The sequence below is a fragment of the Xiphophorus hellerii genome, chromosome 10 (genome assembly GCF_003331165.1).
Source record: "Xiphophorus hellerii strain 12219 chromosome 10, Xiphophorus_hellerii-4.1, whole genome shotgun sequence".
Lineage (NCBI taxonomy): Eukaryota > Metazoa > Chordata > Actinopteri > Cyprinodontiformes > Poeciliidae > Xiphophorus > Xiphophorus hellerii.
Window position 1 is genome coordinate 7,738,415 of NC_045681.1, and position 22,735 is coordinate 7,761,149.

General features: G+C 37.6%; 1 protein-coding gene across 4 annotated transcripts in view; it reads left to right on the forward strand.

Moving 5' to 3' along the window:
• Positions 1-22,735, forward strand: part of pax2b (paired box 2b) — a 41,164-nt gene that overhangs the window by 14,779 nt on the left and 3,650 nt on the right. For all 4 annotated transcript variants that reach the window (XM_032575392.1, XM_032575393.1, XM_032575394.1 and 1 more), the window contains exons 6-8: positions 5,163-5,338; positions 9,740-9,854; positions 21,593-21,694. In XM_032575392.1, coding sequence (XP_032431283.1) covers positions 5,163-5,338; positions 9,740-9,854; positions 21,593-21,694 — 393 coding nt within the window. The remainder of the gene's footprint in view (positions 1-5,162; positions 5,339-9,739; positions 9,855-21,592; positions 21,695-22,735) is intronic.

Consider the following 22,735-nt stretch of genomic DNA (forward strand, 5'->3'; position numbering starts at 1 on the left):
TCTGTTGCCATGTTATGTAAAGAAACTATGGTGTCGGTAGGAGAGAAACGGAGCGGGAATTTGGAGAAAGTTTTCCATGGCTACAAGATGTCAGCTCAACCTTCCAACACTTTGAATAAAAACTTTAAGGCCTCCATTTTCGTTTAATCCTCCGCTCAACTCAGGCTTTTGAGAACAAAGCAAGTTTTGTTTGGGGAGTTGCACAGACTCATTCGAGTCCTTAGAGATGTGTTGGCTGAAGCTGCTTGCTGGGGGGTCATGACCTTTGGGTGCCAAACCCGCAGAGAGGAGTCTGTCTTACGAAGCTGGCTATCTGATCCATTGGAGGCTGTTTCCTCGTTACCAGAGTGTTAATGCAGACTGATGTCAGGATGAATATTATCACTCCGAGGGATAATCAATAAACGAGCAGAGAGAATGAACAGGCATGTAGCTCACACATACAGAGCCACTGTGGTCAAAGATTGTTATCACTGCTGTGTAATGGGCTCATTTGGGGTATGTCCAAACATTTGGTTTGACTTCCTGTTGTGTGTTCCTGATGGACACTTTGTGGGGCTTTTCTTCTTTATATTTATCTTTTAAGGTTAATATCCAGAAGCTTCTATCTCAGCTTAATTTAGAATAAAGGCAAACCTAATAAAGCTGTATTCATAGTTTGATGAAAAAAAAAGGCATCAAAAAGACCATCACTTTTTTGTTCAGGGTACCAAGACCGAATAGTTGTCACCACTGTTGCTGATTTGCAACAAGACGGTCCAGGGATTAAATCCAGGTCTTTCTGTCAGGACTCTGCACGTCCTCCACATGCATGTGTAGGTTAACTAGGGCTACATTGGTTTCCTCCCACAGCCAAATGCACATTAAGCGTACTCTCCTCATCAATAAACAAGAGCGTCTTGGACCTTGCGGACAAGCAGGCTCCCCCAGTTATTCTATTTTTAGCAGAGCCGAACCACAGCATTCCACTCGGAGATATAGAGCTTTATATTAACGGGGCAATAATGTGCTGGCTTATTCACTGACCAATCAGAGGAGAAGAAAAAGAAAGGAACCGAAAGCGGGAAATTTCCCACCAGAATGCCATTGCGGTATTGTTATTGCTGGGAAATAAATGATTGCAATATGAAAGACAGACAATCTTTCCTCGCTCAGTTTCTGTAAAACAGTTGTTGTTGTTTTTCTCATTAATCTGATTATTTTTGTTTATCTGCTGTGTGTTTGATTGGGGTTATTATTAGGCTGATGACTTATTCAGGATGTAAATACCAAGAAACTACCAGTTCATTATGCCAAGATAATGTTAAAATATTAGAGAAATATTATAATGCTGCTACACAAACTGGGGGGGAGAGTCTTATATTTACTCAGTGTCATTAATAAAGTTGTCTCAGAACACTGCAGGTTTGTCAGAATTGATGAAGGCAGATTGGACTGTCCTCAGTTTGAATGGGAGGAAGAGTGTGCAGCTTGACCCAGGATGGCTTGTCTTGCGCGTGGGAAGTGGTGAATGACAAATATGGTTGTGGGGGGGTGAGGGGCGGTATTGATCAGGTGCTGTGGCTCAGGCGAGCTGATGGAGAGTAATTAATGACTCTATTTGCTTTGGTTGAAAAGAGAACAACTGAGCTTGATAAAGTGACCAAGAGCAGCAGCAGTAGTAACAGGTGAGTGGGATTCATGTGGCTGTGTAGATTTATTTATGTGTGCCAAATTGTCACAGAAAGAGTCACAGTTGTTGTTTGCTTTTTATGTATGTTTGTAAAGAAGTTATTAGGATTTGGTGGATATATACCCCTTTATTTCTGCTATGTACTCACATCGCCGTATTTGGGCGGTTTGGACCAGACTGTCTTTTTTTTTATGATTTCAAATTACAACGGAGTCAGAATCCCTTTATTGCCCCTTCGTTCTGTTTAAGTTAACTGTTTAATAACTGCTATTCATTTATTTTTTTTATTTTTATTTTTTCAAATGTGGAATCATGGCACAGTTGTGAATTTTCTGCCTCAATGTGCACCAGTCTTCTATTGTTGATTGAATCCTATCATCACAATAAATACCTGACATTTTCTATGCCAGGTAGTGAAAAGGGTGATTTAAAGACTCTATAGGAATACATTTTCATATTAAATACACACTCCTGTTTTAGAAAAAGCTGAATGCAAGCCTCTGAAATATTAAAAAAGTTTTATGCTCTGTGGAAACAAGAAAACTGTTGACATTAATGTTTGGTTTTAAAGTCATATCCAACATTATAGTCTGGCGAAAGGTTTGCTGTGCTGTTACACCATCATGCATCATCCTACCTTCTTGTCCTCAAAAATGAAGTATACTTAAAAAAACCAATGTGTTACTTAAAGACAAAAAATAACAATGTAGTTAAAGTGTAATGTATTCATTGCCAGCCATCACAATGCAGGCATCACAGTCTGGTGCATCTAATCAAAAACGAAATCCTACTACACTCACAGTAAAACAGTACTCTAAGCATAAGAGAATGTTGTGAGAATATTTTATTGTTTTGTGTTAAGTGATACTGCAGCACCATATAAAATACTCCACACCAAAGCAATGTAAGACTTTGAGTTCCTATGTATTTATTGTATATTATACCTTTAAAGTCAAGTGCTTAACAAGAGCTACCATTATGTTACATGTCTAAACTGAGTGAGCACTGAAGGCTGCATTTGCTGCTTATTTGCGGATACTAACTGTGTACAAGTCAGGTTTTCGTGCCTTTCTAATTCTGAACTTAGAAACAAATTTGCTCACAAGGCAGTTCGACCGAGCAGACAGCACTTCTCTGCTGTGCTGATACAGTTTGATTAGACTTTATGTAATGTTAAGTATGCATTTAGGGAATGGCCTGACCATATTTACGGATGTTTCTTAAAATTCCATGACAATAAATAGCTTGGCATTCTCAAAGACCAGCATTGTTTATGTCATACCTATTGCAAAATTCAAATACAATCTACTGAAAGCTAGAAGTAAGTTTGAAGTAAAAGAAGAGAATAACTGCTTACACTACAAAAAACTGCAGAGACTTTAGAATTAATAGTTGACTATTAAATAATATACTATTTGACCATTCTCATAAAAACTATTATCTATTTTTATACTTTTCTCATGATGTTAAACTGTAAAAAGAGAGATAACTTTCTGTGGTGACTTAATCAAACATTTTTTTGTCTCGTAGCCTGAAGGGGATTCTATTTTTCTTATTAAGTTACTAATAGACAAATTACTATGCCTTTAATAACCTATCTAAAAGCCAACTTCTGAGAGTTGTACAGCATGATGTGTTATGCCTTCTGTGTCAGTGTTGTTGTGAGTTTGTTCCTTCTATGTACTATTACAGTTAAAGGAACGTCAACTACAGTGGACCCTCACGTATTTACAGTTCAGTATTTGGGAACGTAACTCCAAATTATTCATGGGTTTTATTTTATTTTTTCATATAGCATATCGAAAAACAATGCTCAAATTTCTTATTCCAAGAAATTTGGAAAAAGACATTTGTTCCAAATTGCTGGTATTTGCAAAGCAGCCAATTCAGGAGCTGCTTTTTCCTCTTGCCACTGATTAGCTGTACCCCTAAGAGTGGAGATAAGGAAAACTATAGATGTTAACTTCTGCAGAGGTGACAATATAGTTTCTAGGGTGTGTATTAATGCATATTAAAGTATGTTTAGTCTTTGAAGTATTAAAATAGCAAGGTATACGCTCAAGAATTTGTGGATTTCCGCTATCTGCAGTAATGCACAAATGTAAACATTTCTCCTTCAACACCTGCTATTAAGTTCCTAACATGCATTATTTTCACATGTTTTTTCATATGCAAACTTACTTAAAAAGTACAGGAAATTGACAACGATAAGGAAGAAAAGCTTCAAAGCAAGTATAAACCAATGATTCTGTGAAACTGTTTAGATCATCCAATAAGAAAATGTTATTTTGTGCAACCAAACTGTTGCTAGAAAAACGATAGCTTCTGTATCTTGGCGTTGTCAGCACAAATTTGTGTTTACACATTTGCAGATGCACCCACACACACTCTTTCTTCCACTCCATTTTGCAGCTCATCCATGTCCTTTTTTGGAGGGGTTTTTGAGGTTCATCTTTTGACCCCGGCAAAAGGTCACGGAGCCGGACGGAAAGGCACTAACCCTCCTAAATTGGCGCTTTTGCACAGACAAGATTGATCAATTGAATTGCATGGCCGGGGAAAACGTGGGATTAAGTAGAGTATTATACGCACAACGAGTTGAGGCATGATGTTCATTTCGAGTTCATTTCTGCTCCCTCTTGCCACCAGATCAGGCAATCAATAGCTGGGCCTTGCATATCATATATCACCGCTCTCCCACTGAGGGAAGAACATAATCTGCAGCAAATTTAGAATGACAGATTTGTAAGGGAGCTGAAGCTTTCCTGGGATTCTGGGAGGAGACCTACGCTGCAGCCACTGATGGGGGTGGTAGGGTCTGTGAAAGGACTGTCTGTAAAAACGTTTTAAAGATTTGCACACAGCGATAAAAGCTAAGGCATCCTCCTCCGAACAGCCAGGTAATCAGGTCAGGAGTGGAGGGAAAATTCCCGTGTTTGTAGAGCAGGGATGATTGAACTAGACTGTGCCGTTTTATTCAGCCTCTTGTCCTCTGCCTCTGCTTCCAAATGGAAGTGCATTCGCAAAGAGAATAAAAGCATTATTGAATTGTAAAAGGGTGATTGTACTTTAAAAAGCCACCTGATTTTAACATACATTGGGCTTTTTCCAGGTGGGGAAAGGAAGAATGAGATTCTCTGGCGGGAATGAAAGTGAAAAACCAATGTAATGGGCTTACAGGCGCTTTAATCATTCCACACACTTGCTTCAACGAGTATATCTGTGCAAGTGACTGTAATCCATCAATTACCAGAGGGATCTCAGATTATGATGCCGTTAATTTTGTGCAGACAAAAAAACTCGTGTGATGTAGCAACTGGCTCACAGCAGCCATTTAGGTGAAAAAAAATTACAGTTCCTTTTTTTCTCTCTCTTGAGACACTTTTACAGTGGTACAAAATACATGAGGAGAATATAAAGTGCATATAGCTTGAAGTGAAGGCCAGCTTCTCGGGGTCAGTGTCTCGAATGTTGCTCTCTCTTCTTGTAGATGGTTCAGATGGTTCTGGCCCAAACAGTGATTCTCAGGGTAGCGTGGAGAGTTTACGGAAGCACCTAAGGGCAGACGCCTTCACCCAGCAGCAGCTGGAAGCTTTGGACCGGGTCTTTGAGCGCCCCTCGTACCCCGACGTCTTCCCCACCTCGGATCATGTCAAACCGGAACAGGTTAGTTGCTTTTTTATTATTATTATTATTATCATTATTATTATTATTATTATTTTACAGTCACTCACAAAACTCATACACACAAATTCCCAACTCCAGGAAGAACAGCTAATTAAATAAATGGCTGAAAGTGGCTAAGCACAGGATTACAGTCCGAGCATGTATAATACTGAAGGGATCAGCAGGAAAACTCCCACACATTATTGATTTTTTAATGAAAAACACATTCCTTGTACCGGCTGTAATTGAGAATAACAGAGAAGCAGCATCAAATGAATCAATATCTAGATTTTCTTGTGGGTTTTTTTATGCTTCTCACCTTTGTTGTTTACAATTCTGCATTATATGTTTATTTGTAGAGATGAAGCATGTTTCAGGGCGAGACTCTCATGGTATACCTTTTAATAAAAATACCATTGCTGTGCAATATTTCAATGTAAATGTATAATGTTTCCTATATTTAAGAAAAAAATGTAGAATAAACACCCATGAAATCTAATTAAATCCAGATCACTTCAAATTTAGTTTCAGTGTATAGCATCAAATTACAACAAAAGTATTTCCAAGTCACTATACAAGGTAAGGTGGTTAAATTCAGATCCCATAATATATGCATAATTTAAGGTAAGATAGAGTATAATGCAATCTTATCATACATTTATATTCAAATACAAACACTCCAATACAATCTTACTTATATTACAGTACAATCAAAGAAAGTTGTTTCTAAGAAAGCTCAACTGAATGTATCAAATAATACAAGTATGTGGCCACAGTAGAGAGTAATGACTCCTCTTTTAACAGGAAGTAGATTCAGGCTGAGAAGGAGCGGCCATCTTTCATATGAATGTGAGGCTCGAGAAGACAGAAAGTGAATATAGACCAAAATAAAATTAATTGTTCTTAATTAACCAGTTCATGTATGACGAGTTGTTATTTGATTGTAAATTAATGGCTACTTAACAGGCGGGTTGCTGACATATTTTTTCATTGCAATCACAGTCATCTTTATTGGCCAGGTTTGTGCACACAAAGGCTATAGCTGTGGTCCCCTTTGCTTGTGACGTATGGATATTTTAAATATCAATATATACATTTAGTGGGAATTAAAATATATTTTTTATGATGAATTTGCATGTGTACAATATTATGACAAAAGAATAAAACAAGGTAAATGAATGCAAATGCTTTGTGGATATTGCTTACAAAACTAATAAAATTAAAGCATATCAAAAGTTCTGAGGATTTTTGGACAAAATAAATATATCGTTTTTCACTGGATTTTTGTTTGAATATGTTAAACATCTGTCATGTATGGTAAACATGCATGTTTATGAGGTAAACAAACATCCTTTGCTAGTGCAAGGTCATGCATGTAAGTTTGGATAATTTTTTTCAGAAGCATCCACCAAAATTAGACTTTTGTGTGCTTTCTGGCTTTTATTTTTTGTCCATTTTTTTTAAATGCCAGGATATTTTGGTGAGTTTTGGGAAAGTACACATAAAGATTGATATTATACTTGAGAACCAAATATCAAAACATTGTACTGGAAAGATACAGGCTGCTCTACAGCGACCATGTGCCAGTGAATTTATTTATTTATTTATTTATTTATTTATCATCAAACCAAGGGTCAATACTTTTTTCAGCCTGGCTGTACATGAGCAGCCTTGCTTATTCACATTATCTAAAGTGAAATATGCTAGCCAGAAAATCATGCAAGTAGGAATTATTAAATGTTAGCCCTGGCTGTATGAACAAGACAAAATTGGAGTAATTTCTAGAAAAAAGATGAGCAGTAGCTATCTGTTGCATGTCCTGACACAAAAGTAGCACCCCACTGCTTTCGTTGTCAAATTTGTTAGCAAAGGAAAATAGTTTTAGCTTTCGTTTAGTCAGCTCCCATGCCAATGTTTAGCGGGAGAGGTGTAACACTGGATTTCCCTATTTTCCAAACAGCATCAGAAAAAGACTTCAAGCCTTTAATTTTAGGTGTTTTGAAGCTGCACCTTTGTAAAACATTGGTATACAATGAAAAAGGTTGCTGCCCTATGCCTAGCATACAATCGTCATGACATGACTGCCTGAAAATTGCAAACAGCATCCAACAATTACAAATCAACATGAACACCATACTCTTATTTGTAGAGAAAATTAATTGGCATTTGCAAAACTGCAAATCCCCCACACAACAAGACGACAATCAAATACCACCTTTTATTAAAAGCTCTGGGCTTATTACCATGGATAACCTTTATTTACTGTGCTTTCATTATACTATTAAATAACAAGAGACGATTAATTTCTCCCTCCCACCCCCAAACTACAAGTCAGACCCATAAAGCAAAAAGCAGTCCCCTAATTGAGTTCATTTTAATTTCTCTCCAATCGGGGCGAATTACGCAGGTGATAAATCAGTAGGACAGGCCTCACCTCCAGAAGAAGGCCTAATTTGCAGCTAATTACAAAACTGATTCCTACTGGAAGATCAATACCAAAACGAATTGGAAATGACTTGCAATCACAAAGAGCGTCAGGGAGAGTATTAAAAGGCAGGGGGGAAAGGGTTAGACCAGAAAAAAGAAGAGGGGTAAGTGAGGGGGGAAAAAAAGAAAGGAGGCATAGAAAGAGTCCAGAAAAATCAGCTTTAATTTACTGCAATATTAATCAGAGCACTTTCCCCCTTTCATGGGTGCCTCGTGTTTTTTTGTTTTTTGTTCTTTTTTTCCTTCTGGAAAATGTGGCCCTATTAGCCACTGTCTGGGTTCTGTAGCACGGAGCATTAAAAACCCATTCTGGAGATGCAAAACTCAATGGATGCACCCCTCCCACACTTCTGCTAGCCATTTGGTCATCCCTTTCAGACTCATCTTTTCACTTCTCTCCCTCCTGCCCTTTATCTGCATGATAAAACGTCTGTGTGGCGTCTGAAGCCAGCGTGAATACAGGAAAACATCCGACATTGTGCCAGCGAACAGTTGTAGCAGACAATTAGAGTTTATCTGTGATAGTGACAGACAAGAACAGGGTCATGGGCATCCCCCCCTGTGGGACCCTGGCCCACCGAACCACTTACACTGGGCTTTAGAAAAACATTGTCAACACTCAGTCTCATCTCATTAAAAAAAAAAAAAAACTGCCAGCATCTGGTGTTGGTGTCTTTTTGCCTTGTTTGAAAAAAATACAGAAAAATCAATTCTAGGTTATTATGTTTTTATATCAATTAGGTGCTTTTTTTTGACAGTTTGATTAAATGAAATGTAACTTTCTGCTTTAACAGAGTGAAAGTAATTGATTTTTAATTTCAAAACAAAAAATGTTGAGAAAGTTTCAGATGTTGAGAATTTGCGCTCACAGTAGAAGTTGGTGTAAATACTATTTTTGAACTAACATGGAACATTTTTCATCATACATTGTGCATTTTTGCAAAACTAGGAAATTAAAACTTTAAATTTAAAACAAACTAAAAACTCACTTTGAAGGAAAGCATATTTAATCCTTGGAGAGCATTAAGCCCATGGCAGTATGCATTGAGACTAATTAGTTGAAATTTCCAGTCTTTTTTTTAATAAACCACATAAAAATTATATAAAAAAACACAGACAGCTAGGTAAAAAACTGAAGTCAAATCATCCTGTAATTTGGTTTCCACTACATTGGTACTCAATGCCAACAAAAGAAAAACAAAAGTTATGTATGTCAGTTTTACTTCAAAAAGGTTTAGACTCAACATTTAAAGCAACAACCTGAATAATAATAATAATTAAAAAAAAACTGTGAATTGTATGTTTTTTACCTTGACCATGTGGTCTTTCTGAAACAATCTGTTAGAAACTTTGACAGTTTGCACACTTATTGCTAGGGAGAGAAGCACATAAATATTCAATATGAAACATAAAAAAATCCAGAACGGATGAACCGCATTGTGTACTTTTCTGTAACTTGCTTATGTTTGATCAGCGAGAGTAAATCAAAAGCTGTGCATGTGGTTCTCTTATGAGTTTTAGACTCCAGATTAAAAGCAACAAGCTTAAGGAAAACAATGAATTGTGTTTTTTTCAAACAGGACCACATGGTGTGTCTGTAACAAAGCAGAACTGCTTTCTCCCTTGGCTGATCAGGGGTAGGACAGCAGTCAAGCACAAAGGGCCAGCTGACGCCTTGGCTTTTCACTCATCTCCAAATCCTACTTCCTCTCTCACACAATACCAAAATACATTCATGATATGCTTGAACTGCCACCCTGCAGAATGCACACGCAGACACACACATAATGCGCCCCTCCAAATTTATACTCACACATGCCTGTGTGGAGTGCTTAATGGAGGAGGAGAAAAGGAGGATTTCCATGTCAGTATTGTTTGGTTGTGTAATGATTCAACTGTCCTTTTTTTTCCCAGGCTAATGAGTACTCGCTCCCTGTCCTGAATTCCAGCCTGGACGAAGTCAAGCCCAGTTTATCCTCTAGCGCCAACCCAGACCTGGGCCCCAGTGTGTCGCAAAGCTACCCTGTAGGTAAGATCAAGTGCCACATTAGCAATATGCCTTTACAATGCCAAACTGAGAGGGTTGGAACTATAGAGATGCACCGATCTGAAATTTGTGGCTGATTACCGGTTGTTGTAAAGATTTGACCTGCTGAAACTGATTTTTAGTTGAGTCTGATTTTATTTTTAAAAATATTAATAGGAGGAGGAAATATTTCCAAATCAAACATATTCAATGAAAGTCAGAGGTTGAAAGCTCAAAAGAATAACACACAACATTACAGTATTCTATCTAGTTTACCTGATATCTACTAAAATCTCTCTTGTAAAAAACACAGTTCAATTTGAAACATTTTTAACATTTTCTATGCTTCATCTCACTGATACTGAAAATTGTTAACTTTGAACCTTCTTCACTAAGCATATCCACACTCAGGTGTTTTGTTTTCAACTTCATCTATTGGCACTTTGGTTTGTGCTGTTTTTTCTTTAATCCTTAGGTTATTGCTCTAATATGAAGCAGTTATAACTTGGAATAGAATCAATTGCAGAACTTTTGTTTTTCTCTTGAGACTCTAGTTGAACCACATTACAGGAAAAGATTTCATTTTTGTTCATGCTCCCTAAATACATGCTGGTAGTCTTTTAAAACTCGCTCATCAGTTGGATGAACTGATGAGCGAGTGCACTGGTTTGTTCACAGATTGGAAAAACCTAGGAGTTTTTAGTTTCTGACAGGTCAGTCTCTGATCAAACCGAAAATCGCCCGACTTCAGTCACCAGGCATTTTTTCGGTGCATCTCTATGAAAACATTGAAAAGTTCATATGATGAATGCTGAGAAATGTGTGACAATAAAGATGAACCAAAAAGTTAAGTGTGAAGGCTTTTCTTAATGCCGAGCTGAAAAATGTAGCAGTGGTGTGCTAAAATCTCAGCAGCTGTTCTCCGTCCAGTTTTTTGCTGAGCAAGCAGGGCGTCAAGAAAGACTGGGAGCTTGTTCAGTCACCGCTGGACAAGGACCTTTGGGTGTCAGCATATCAGAACTATGACTGTGTATCAGAGCAAGGTCTCTGAAAAAAGAAAAGAAAAGAAAAAAAACGAGCCACTGTGGAGGACTGTCAGCTGCTCCTGTAATTTTTTTTCTTCTTCTTCTTATTTTTTTTTTTTCACGAGGAGGCAGTTTGTGTGGCTCAAAGCAGGAGTAATGTGCTTCGGTAAATACGCTCTGGCATTTCTGCCGCCTGACTCTAACACCATGATCATTTATTTCACCCTCCTGTCGCTCCTTTGCTCTGTTTCCTTCCCCTCCTCCTCCTCCCCGTCGTCTCCTCTCCTTGTCACAGTTAATGACTGCCTGGCTAATTGAAATATTGTTCCGTTGTTGCAGTGTTATTACCAAGAAGAAGGTTAAGTTTACTGAAAGTTTACGATGACTGTCGGCGGCCCGAGATTAATATACGGAGCTTTTATTAAAATTCATATAATTATGCAGCAGCTATCAAAGGCAATGAGTTCTGTGTGTGGTTGTGTGTGTGGAGTGCTGGTGTTGGGGGATTTAGAGGGGGGGGTGATTGAAAATTACAGCAGCCCTTCTTCTCAGATGATAGTCAGGCGGTCTTACAGGAAGAGAAAGAACGCTTTTCTCATTAATATGTGGGAGGTAGATTTCTCCCCTTGTGAGGTGGGCCCCTCCTAGGAAGAAAGCTGTATGTTTGTCCTTTGTGTATGGTCCTACAGAAAGCAGGCCTGGGTCTGCAGGCAGCTTTGTTTGCACCTGGGATATTTTAGATGGCCTCTGCGGAAAGTCTCCTCTTACTGCTTCACAGGTGCAAAGAGAGAGGTAGAGGAGGGAAAAAACGACAAGGTTGTGATCACATCAGCGTGCTGACCTGCTTTGGTATTAGTAAATACACCAGGGGAAATAAGTGTTGCATACACATATATATAGCATTTGTCTCTGCAAATATATTTTTTCTACAGTGCTGTTAGCTTGAAATATATACCAGACATCTGTAATTACTCAAGTAATCTACGCATACAAATAAATCAATATAAATTAGTCCACAAATCAAGATGTGTTTAATAAAGCAGAGTGGCACAGTAATTACAAATTTAACATGTTTTTTAAATGTATTTAATACTTGTTTGGTCATAATGTAATTGCTCAGGTGTAAATTTTAACCACTTTTCCAGAAAAAAATGTTTTGGCGCTGATTCTCTCTACTGTAATTTTCATTTCAAATTGGGTGATTGGTCATTCTTGCATCTTTATTTTTGTTTAAACCATTAAGACTTTCCTCGGCTGTATATTTCGAATCCTTGTCTTACTTGCTTCGTCTTCATGTACTTATAAAGCAATGCGATTCTCCATTCATCCTTTTTTCAATTGTAAAACATCTGAAATAAACAGGGCCGGCCCAAGGCATAAGCAAACTAAGCAGCAGCTTAGGGTCCCAGAGCCACAAAGGGGCCCCCTCAGTGGAGCTGATTTATTTATTTTTATTAACAATTTCTATGTCATTATAATAACAAATACACACAATCTCATCATGATGTGATTTGGTTTTACAATAATATATATTTGATAATGGATATAGAAATCATTATTTTTTGGACAAAAAGAAAAAGAGTAAATTGCTCTTGGGGCCCCCCTGGTGGCCGCGGTAGGTCATGCATGCTTCGCCGGTAATTTGAGCTGCCGTGCAACGTGTGGTGCGCATCCAAACATCCAAAGCTCCAGTAGAAAATAAGTTTGCAAAACAATGTCTCAAAAAAGCACTTATCCTTCAGCGAGAAAGAAAAGAGGAAGAATAGAAAAAAGCCAAGATAAAGGTTTGTTTTAATGTGCCTTGGTAATGTAATGTAAAACATCTTTGTGTGAAGATGAGTTTTAACTTGAAATTAGTTGATTCTCCTGCTTGGCTTTGTATATTTCTGAGTTTTTTTGGCTTCAAAATGGCGTTTGATAACATTTGATAACAATTATTAAAACTTTGATATTGTCTAGCAAAATGTTTTATATCAGGCTACATGGCTACTGCATTAATATATCAGTGAGCTGTTCTAAGCTGTAGTTGGTGATGTTGTTTGCTGCTGATCATTTATGTGGCTAAAACAAACAATATTTTTACATCAACTTATAAGATGTGTGAAACTTCTGTTAAAATCATTTGAAGGCTCAGAATCAACCCGATACCGATACCGGTCCACATTCTCAGTGGAGAAAAACTCACCTGGTGTAAATAAAATTTTTAGCTATTGAAGTTACGCTTAAGAGAAATTAATTTAATTATAGAATTTTCATGAATATGTGTGTAGGGCTGCACCGATTGCAGTTTTCTGGCCATTCACCGATTACTGATCTTTAGAAAGCCTGACCTGTGGATTTTGATTTTGGCCGATATCAATTTTTTTTGTCTGAAATGTCGCTAAATATAGCAAGAAAGTCGCTGAGTTGGTAACAGTGGAGTGAATACTGTTAACTGTAAATGTTCAGACCTGACCTGGCGGGCCGGTCTGTCAGTCAAACCTCTTACTGCTGAGCAGAAGGTTTAAAAATCTTCAACAGCAAAGATTTTTAAACCTTTGATGATGAAAATACAGTAAGATCAGTGGATAAGAAAGGCTTCACATGTAAGTATCGGCCAATCACGATCCCCCGAAATTAAGGAAATCGGCGCACAGAAATCGACTGGCCAATAAACGTATCCTATGTTATTCATGCATTGGATATAAGCACTATCAGTGATGCAATAAGTTTATAGCAGGTGTGCGAATGATCTAACTGTCTAACTGTTGATTTCAGCAATCCACATTGTTAGCAGAACTTGAGGGCCCCAAGACCAAATTTCGCTTAGGGCCCCATGGAGGCTTGGGCCGGCCCTGGAAATAAACATATGCTGAAAAACAGCTTCACACCACAATACTTACACTGTTGGCATGGCTTTTTGTGGTGATGTGCAGTGCAAATCTTTCTACAAACAAATCTGTATTGACATCCAAAGAGTTGAGTTTAGTTCCCCTCTGAGCACATTATACTCTCTCATAATATGCCTACCGATCTACGTATCGGTGTATAAATGTGTGTACGTTTCTGAGTGCGAATGCGTGGATGTGACTCTAGTGTAAAGCGCTTTGAGTGGTCAAAATGACTGGAAAAGCGCTACATAAGTTCAGTCCATTTACCATTCTCAATATGTCATTGACATGTCTAACTGTTCTGCAGCAAACTTCAAAATGTAGTCCAACATGCTTTTTCTTCAGCCGTGTGCAGTGATTGTGCTAAAATGCCATTGCAGTTGAATGCAATACTTGCTATCTTAATGGAGAAACTGTACCTGTAATATGTCTAACGCTCGCTGCTAGTCGTGCGCTGCTCTTGGTTAACCGTTACAATAATGTCTTCACTCCTCTGACAAAAGTCTTAGGAGGAGTTCCAGTGAGTGGCTGGTGTATGGTAAAATTCTATTCTTTCTATTACATCGGGCTTCTTTAGTGTGAAATATGTCTTTAACCAAATCCATATTAATCTTTTACAAAAGCAAGATTGCTGAGACCTTGAAAGAGCTCTTTGCTGTTGCTCATCGCAATCCCCAGCTGACAGTAGATATATCACTCAACACTAATATATACTGGCATGTTTCTTGGTTTTCTATACATTTCCTTCATATTTCCAGTACTTAGTCCTGGTGCCATCCTACTTTATTACAAATAACCCGATTCATGGACTACTTTGTTTTGATTTATTTGTATATGTGGATTACTTGAACTGTCATAGACATCTGCGGTGAATTCCGTGTCAATATACCCATCAAAGGCATATCGGCAAAGGAAAATGTATCCCATGCCTCTCTATGTTCTCACAGGAGGCAAAGAAATAAAGCATGCAGAGGTCAAACTAATGGAACAAACATTGCTGTAACTCACTTGGTAATTACTATTTGGTTAGTGGCTCCTCTGCTTGGTTTTTCCCCCTTAGTGCCTGTGTGGATAATATGTGATATTCAGGTGTGTGGTCTCCCTAATGACTGAGTATTACAGTTTACTTGCCAGCGATAAGCTTACCAGAGGAATTTTAAGCTGTGCAAAAAAAAGCAGCAAATTATCTACTGCATTTAGGCTGAGATCCAATTTCAAATTAATTGTGTCTTTACGGTGGAAGGAACTGGAGAGTATGTTCATCCTTAAAATGTTTTTTTTTTTCTTTTTTTTCTTAAATGCCAATTAAAAACGCCTGCAGTTATTGATCTTGTTGGTTTTATGCCCTGGAATTTGCATAATCTATTAAAATATGAATGATTCATGAAGTGCTCATTGCCAGAGATCGGGATTCTCAGTGAACTGAAAGAGTTGAGAGATAGAAATCTTTTGTGTCCTCTGCTTATCCTATTAAGGTTCAAAAAGTACCTCCAATAAGAAAAGGGATTTAAGGGTATTGTGCACATCATCGAAATTCAGAGGCAAGAAGGCACTTCCATTAAAAGTGTGCTTTTTTTCTCTCTCTCTCTCTTCCTCTCCTCCACATTAATTCTGTATTACCTGCTAAATAGTCCCTCTTACCCCATAAAAACACCAAAGGGCTCCATGAATATGTGGAAAGGACAATTGCATATTGTGAGGTAATTTCTATTGTTGATATGGGAAGTCATTTCTTTGATGAATTCCCTTTCGAGAGACGGATTTCATCTCAAGAGCTTCTTATTCTTGTTCATTCAGATTGCTTAAAATTCAAATAGTGAAGGGCTGTGCGGGGAATTGGTGAATAGCCGAAGGAGGAACCCTGAACTTTTTTTGTGCGTGTTTTTCAGAAATAAATGAGGAGATGGGCCTCGATATGGACAATTGTCCACTATTTCAATAGAAAGTTTCAGTATTTTCCTGAAAGAAGTCGGAAACTGGCTGTTTTCTTGATGGCGCTTCAGACTGGAGGTCGGCATTCAGGCAGTGAATGGTTTCCCTTGGGCTTTCACAGGAAGTTTTAAACACCTTTACTTGGTGATTGTTTGTCACTTAGAGAACTCAGTTTGTTGGATGATTTTAGACCAATGCAATATAATTTTGATACAATAATGTTAAGGTTTTGGTATGTTATAGCCTAAAAAAACCATGGGAAAGACTGTTGAATTCACTGCTGCCCAGACGACAATCACTGACACCCTCTACAAGAAGGGTAAGCCAAAAACTATAATTGCTCAAGAGGCTTGAGGCACAAAGTGCTGTATCTAAGAATGTTAATGAAGAGTTGAGCGGAAATAAAATATGTGGTGGAAAAAGGCACACAAACAGCGAGAATGACTGCAGCCATGAGAGAACTTTGATGTAAATCCCCTTCAAGAGTTTGGGGGAAATTCATAAGGCGTGGAGTGCAGCTGGAGACAGAGCTTCAAGAGCCACCACACACAGACATATGGAGGAAAAGAGGCTACTGTCGCCTGAACAAAAGAAAAAATGTCAGCAGTGTCTCACCTGGGTTAAGAACAAAAAGGCTCGGCATACCGATGTCCTTTTTTGGATGAAAGTCGATTTTGGACTATGTTTTTAAAAAAAACTAAGGTCAGAGAATTTGGAGGAAAAGTTAAGGAGCACAGAATCCAAGTTGCTGTAGGTCCAGGGAAAAGCTTGCACATTCACTCAGGATTTGAGAAGCCATGTCATGCTGCATTGATTCAGTAATTCCTGCAAAAGGAGCCCCAACCAATACATATTATATGATACATGTCCAAAATTTCTGTTGCAAAAATTTTTTTTATTGGTCTTATGTAATAACTTTTTTTTAAGAAAACAAAGTCAATTGCTGCAAGACATAGAAATAATAATAATAACAACAATACATGAAATAATTATTGAATAAATGCGTGAAATACATCATGTTGTGTGTAATGAGTCTTTAACGTGCATCATTTCATTTGATAAATTAAACAAATATATTTAAAAAAAACTTTTGGATAATTGTCTTATTTATTAAGATGTGCCTGTATTTAAAGTGAGGACGCTGAAAGGTTCACATAAAGCATCAAGACCTAAGGAAAAGAGAGTAAACCCGCCACCATCCTCGCAAACCGTTGGCATGTCACCCCACAGGGGAAAACGTGGGTTCTGAAATTAATGCTCATCTCGTCTTTACAAAAGCAAACTAACCTTTGAGCACACATTTGATAATGAATGACTTTCAGCTGGTGTTTGGGGAATTAAAGCAATTTGGCTCTCCAAACATTCTTTACTTAGTTGTAATTAATTAGGGTGCGAGTTTTTTTGTGGGGGAGCTGGTGATAAATTGCCCCATTCTACATATTGCCCCGAAAATGGAGGTCAGAGATTTTTGGTTGTTGTTGTAGCAAACATGAAGGTGTCCCTGTCATGCTAAATGTAATACTCTTGCAAGCAAAAGAGTCATTCACAAATGACTTTGTTCATGTGCCAAATAAAGAGAAGGTCACCCTGCTTTTCCGTTTGTGTGTGAAGAAACTGAGCCCACGCCGGCGCAAAGCCGCAAAATCAAAAACCCAAGTATCAAATAATCTGTTTTAAGATAACCTCTGGTTGATTTCAGTTGCTCTGTGTTGTTCATACAATTTCATCCTGAAAAAACTTCAAGCAAACTCTAGAGTTCAATATGTTTCAAACTCTAAGGAGTGCTGTATTCCCAGATTGGTATTTATTCCTACAAGCTGCTTCTCAGTTTGAAGCAGCAATCAACAGGTTTTTGTAAATAAAAAAAAAAAGAAAAAGAAAAGAAAAGAAAAAGCAAACCAAAACAAAAAAAATCTTTGAATAGATTTTGGCTGGGGCGAGGGGGGAGAAAAGGGGGCATAGAGGAAAATAAATAGCTTGATTTACTGCCGTTCAATCTAAGGGGGGACTGTCAGAGGAAGCAGGCAGCATAAAGGAAGGCCATCTTTTAATGAGAATCTCGACAGACATCTCTGTTTGTAAAAACAACAAAAGACTAGGAGGCAGCTAATGAGGCTATCATTGCTGTACAGAGAGTTCTGCGAATCTCTGAAAGAGGGCTTGAAAAGGAGGACATAAAGCAAAGCGTCAGAGAGCTGCCCCTAAAACGATGATTCAGCACAGGCTGCTACAGAACACGCTCAGCATGCATACATTTACACTGCCCTGCAAACACATTTTAGCATTTTCAAATCTAAAGTTTGCTATGACCACAAAATTCAATGCATGTTATTACGACGTCATGGATGTACATGAAAGATGAACTGAAATGTGTGCGTAAATGGAACATAGTTTTTATCATTTGTCCATTCATTTGTATTCACTCGTCTACCCTAAAGTAAAAGTGTTATTGCACTAAAAATCTGATGTAAATCTGAGTGGGTAGTATCTCATTGTTCAATCGATCATCCAAAAACAGAAGGTAGCCATTTTTCCAGCACATTAGATGTTTACACTTAATGACAGAGAAAGTTATTGGTGAAAGAAAACTGTTATTCCTTTCAGTTTGACTCTTCATACAACCACAGGTGTGTCTCCAAATAAACTTGTCAGTCAACCTGTGAGAAATTTCCAAAGCCAGGACATAATCTGGACTTTTCCTCATTTTTCAAATAGATAGTAATCATTCTGTATATAAATTTTTGATTTTGAATACATTATTATTTCAATCACTGATATATTATTTCTCTCACTATTGTAGTATTTAGCAAATAGAAGTCATTCTGGTAATTCTAGCTGACCTAAAACAAGATAAGTTTATTCTGACTTAACTTTAGACAGGTATATGTGTATTTTTATTGAGTATTTATAAATTTCTCGTTTTAACTATATGTACTGCTTTATGCCGCTCTAGCACATAAAAATTGAATAAAGTACATTCATGTTGGCGGTTGTAATAATACAAAATGTGTAAAAGTTCAAGGCCTATGAATGCTTCTGCAAGGCTTTGGAGGCTTTGTTGTGTTGCAACAGTGAGGTTGAAAAAACAAAACATTGTGTCTTAATGATGCTATTTAAGTCTGAGTGAAGTGTGGGTTGACCTGAAAGTATTGATCACCTGATTTGATCTACTAAATCAATATCAGGGCTTGTATTGATGAAGTGACCAACCCACATTAACAAGTTTTTTAGTCAATCGTCAATTTTCTCTACTTTTATTTCATCATCTTAACACTGAAGACATTCTTGTTCTTGACATAGAGAGAAGATATCTTGCGAAAAGACCCTCAAACAGATGTGACTGTGTTATGTAAAATTATTATCACAAATCAGCAAATGTAAGTCAGATGTTGACTTTAGGAAATAATTGTAAACACAAGACTTTCATTAAACCAGCTATGGCTTTTGTAGTAATAACAAAAATAAAGTCAGTGTGGAGACACTGACAGTAGTTACCTTTGTCTACACACGCACACACACCCACACACCCCCACAAAGGCTTTCACCCCTGCAGGACCCCCCACCACAGTACTCTCACGGCTCCCTTTGACTTATGTGCACTGGCTTGTGGCTAACTAATTCTTATAATAAATGAAAGGTCCAGCATGACCTCACTCTTCTCTGCAAAGCTCTTTAACTCTCGGCCCTGGAGTCTGAGCGCTTTAACAAAAAGACACATTTCAGCAGGCACTCATACAACGTGGCCATCGGTGCAAACAAAGGAGAACAGTTGTTCAACAAGAGGTCGTTAAACAGCTGTTTAACGTGAAATTCTCAGCTTCAGATGTTGGATCTGATCATTTAAGATAATAATAAAAAGATCTATATTATTCAGCATTGTTTTAGTAGAGAATTCACACCCATGTAATATGTTTTAGCAAGAATATTTTTATGTGGATTTTTCTCAGTTAATAAATAAATCCAGAATTACAAAGAAACACAGACATTGTTTAAAAGGAAAGAAAAAAAACATCTAAAAGTAATTTCATGTAGGATTTTATGACTTGTTTACCTAGATTTCAGCTCATCTTCCTGGTTGTGTTGTAAAATACATCGAAAACATTTATTCTTGTTTATAATCCAAAGTTAAAGCTAGGAAGGCATAGATTAATCAGAGTAATCCTTAAAAACCAATTAGCTCAAGGAATAAATTGCTTTGCTTTAAAAAAGTTAATTTTTCTTTGTGAAGTGACAAAAAGGCATTTGGATTATAAAGCATTCTTTCTAAAGCATTCATAATACTTTGATTTTTTATTTTTTTTTACATTTTGTAGTAACTTCAAAGGCTTCTCTGCCCCTGCAAAAGAAAAGCATCCCCTCACTATGATGCTGCCACTACAATGTTCCAGAAGATGTGCAGTTGTGTCTCCTGTGTGCCGTGCGGCAAAATGCAAAAGTGACTTTCATTTTAGATTTTTCTGTCTGAGTTGTTTCAGCTCAGACAGAGTTGGAACGGGAATCTCGGCTGTTTCACTGATTAATGTTCAGGCCTCCTAGCCTGTGTGTTTAGGTGGACAACATGTCTTGGCAGGTTTGCAACTGTTTTTTAAAGGTGGTTTGAACTAATGGAGCTTTAAAGCCTGTGAGGTTTTGTTTTTTATATATATATAATCTTACTGTGCCTTAAACATCTTTGCAACTTTCTGCTTTACCTGTTTGCTGTGCTGCTTGGTCTTCATGATGCTGTTTGCTCACTTATGTTTAGCAACAATCCTTTGAGGCAGTGACCCAACATCTCCATGTATCCTGAGATCGATCTATTCTATTTGACTTTTGAAGGCATTTTTTTTTGCATTGGGTTTTATTTAGGGGCATCAGAGTAGGGGATCAGATATGTAGTAAAAAGCAAACAACAGAAAGAAATAAGAAAGAAAACTTTAATAGTTCATACACTGAACAAAGGTAACCAAAAGCAATAGAAAATAACAGGGAGTTCACTGATAAAAACACCAAATCTAACGAAGCCAAGAGACAACAACAGGGCTTAGCTTAAGCGAACATGTCCGCCATTTAAACTTATGAAAGCCACAGTGAACTAGCTTAAATTAATCATAAAATAATTTTGCCCCCACAGTTAATAATTGCTGTACTGTCACTTCATCCTGCAGTTCCTCATTAAATCTCTATTTATAGATGAGCTTCTCTTTGAGACCAAACGGTCCTCATGGTTGACAATATAGCAGGGGCCTTCTTTACCCCCGCCACTGCGTAGATTGGGGTTACATGCTGGAGTCCTAATGTTCCTGCATCCAGATAGGACAGTTGAGCCGTCGCTTTCAATTACAGAGCTGAATGTCTGCAGCCGAAGAATTGATGCTGTTCAAAAGCTCCTGAATTTTTTGGACTGTACACTGAAGAAGCCGTGTAGGGTTTGGTCAAGTTGATATATTTAGACCAACTTGAACTGGATAATGAGGGAACTGCAGTTTATCTGGTCCAAAAGGCAGCAGTAGCACAACTTAATGGAAAACAATACTGGCTGATGTATTATGTTAATGTAACATCAGATTATTTTCTTGAGTACGAGATATTGCATTTATGGACAAATGGGAAAGGTGCTCTATGCCATCCACAGCAGAACTGTTCAGAAAAAAACAGTGAAATCACTGAATATATTTCACTGACAGGTATCTTACCTACAAAAAGTTTCCTTCTCTTGTGGAAAACATTTCAACATTTTCCTACTAACATTTTCAAAGTAGTTTGTCCAATTTTTCTTATCGTTAAGGCGAAAAATTCACAGAAGATAATTTAAAATATTTTCTGTAATATATGTTTTATTTTATTGTTATGTCTGATCAATCTTTTTTTTCAAGAAGTAGGATGAATTGGTGTACATTAACCCATTTTGCCTGTATCTACTTTGTCTTTGCAGGCCGGGATATGGCAAACACGACCTTACCCGGGTATCCCCCTCACGTTCCCCCAACAGGCCAAGGCAGCTACCCAACCTCTACACTCGCTGGAATGGTTCCTGGTGAGTTGAAAACGGCATCACCGTTTCCTGCTATCATTGGGGTCGAATATGGTGTGGTGTCACCCTCAAAATGAAAATGTGTAGAAGCTGTAAAGCAGGGTGAGGAGGAGACTTTAACGGTGACTTATGCAGAGAGGTGAAGAATATTGATTTCTATATGCAATGAAAACAGTAAAAAGACATAAATCATCACATTAATGGCTCTAAACATAGAAGCAGTGAGCAAGGAATATTTTTGATGGGAAAGAAAACAAAAACAAATACGCTTAAGGAATGGCTACAACAACACAATCAATGGCTCCATCTATAGAAACACAGAGTGATGGATACTTTCCATAGTAAGGAGTACAATGGCTCAATCCAGGAAAAATACGGAGCCTAACAGGCACACTATGCCAGAGACATACTTTTTATTGGTAAGGAAACTAAATTAGAGACAATAGTAATGGCAGGACATTGGTTCAAAAAATATTTAGGGGAAAAATATGCAAAGTTAGTTGCAGCAGTAGGTCCATCAGTTGCTCAGCTTAGAAATTTTTAAACACAGAAGAAATGAGTCAGAGGTACTTTCTATGGAGAAGAAAAACAGAGAGTGCACAAAGTGAGTGGAAGCAATGGCTCCAAAGATGACTGAGGTGAGGAATTTACAATACATTTTAATGATCCATCAACAAAAAGACTATTTCTTTAGGGGTTAGGGATGGGTTGTTATATTTTTTTCTACTTTTTGGTTTAATGATTTGTTCATGCCAAATGAATTAACCTAACATCAAAGTGAAAGAAAAAAAATCAGGGTAAATTTACTGTTTTGAAATCAATAGATTTTACATTTACCAACATACTTCTGCAAACCGCAACGTCCATTTAACATCTGACAGTAAAAATGAAGCAAACAGCTCCCAGTAGCTTTTGCAGTCTACATTTATGTTTGGATTATAGATGATGAACCTGGTAAATCACACGGGAGGGAAAGAAACCAGACAGACCTGCTTTTACTTTCCATTTGTTCTTCTGTGGCAAGCAGCAAAAGATGAGCACCTT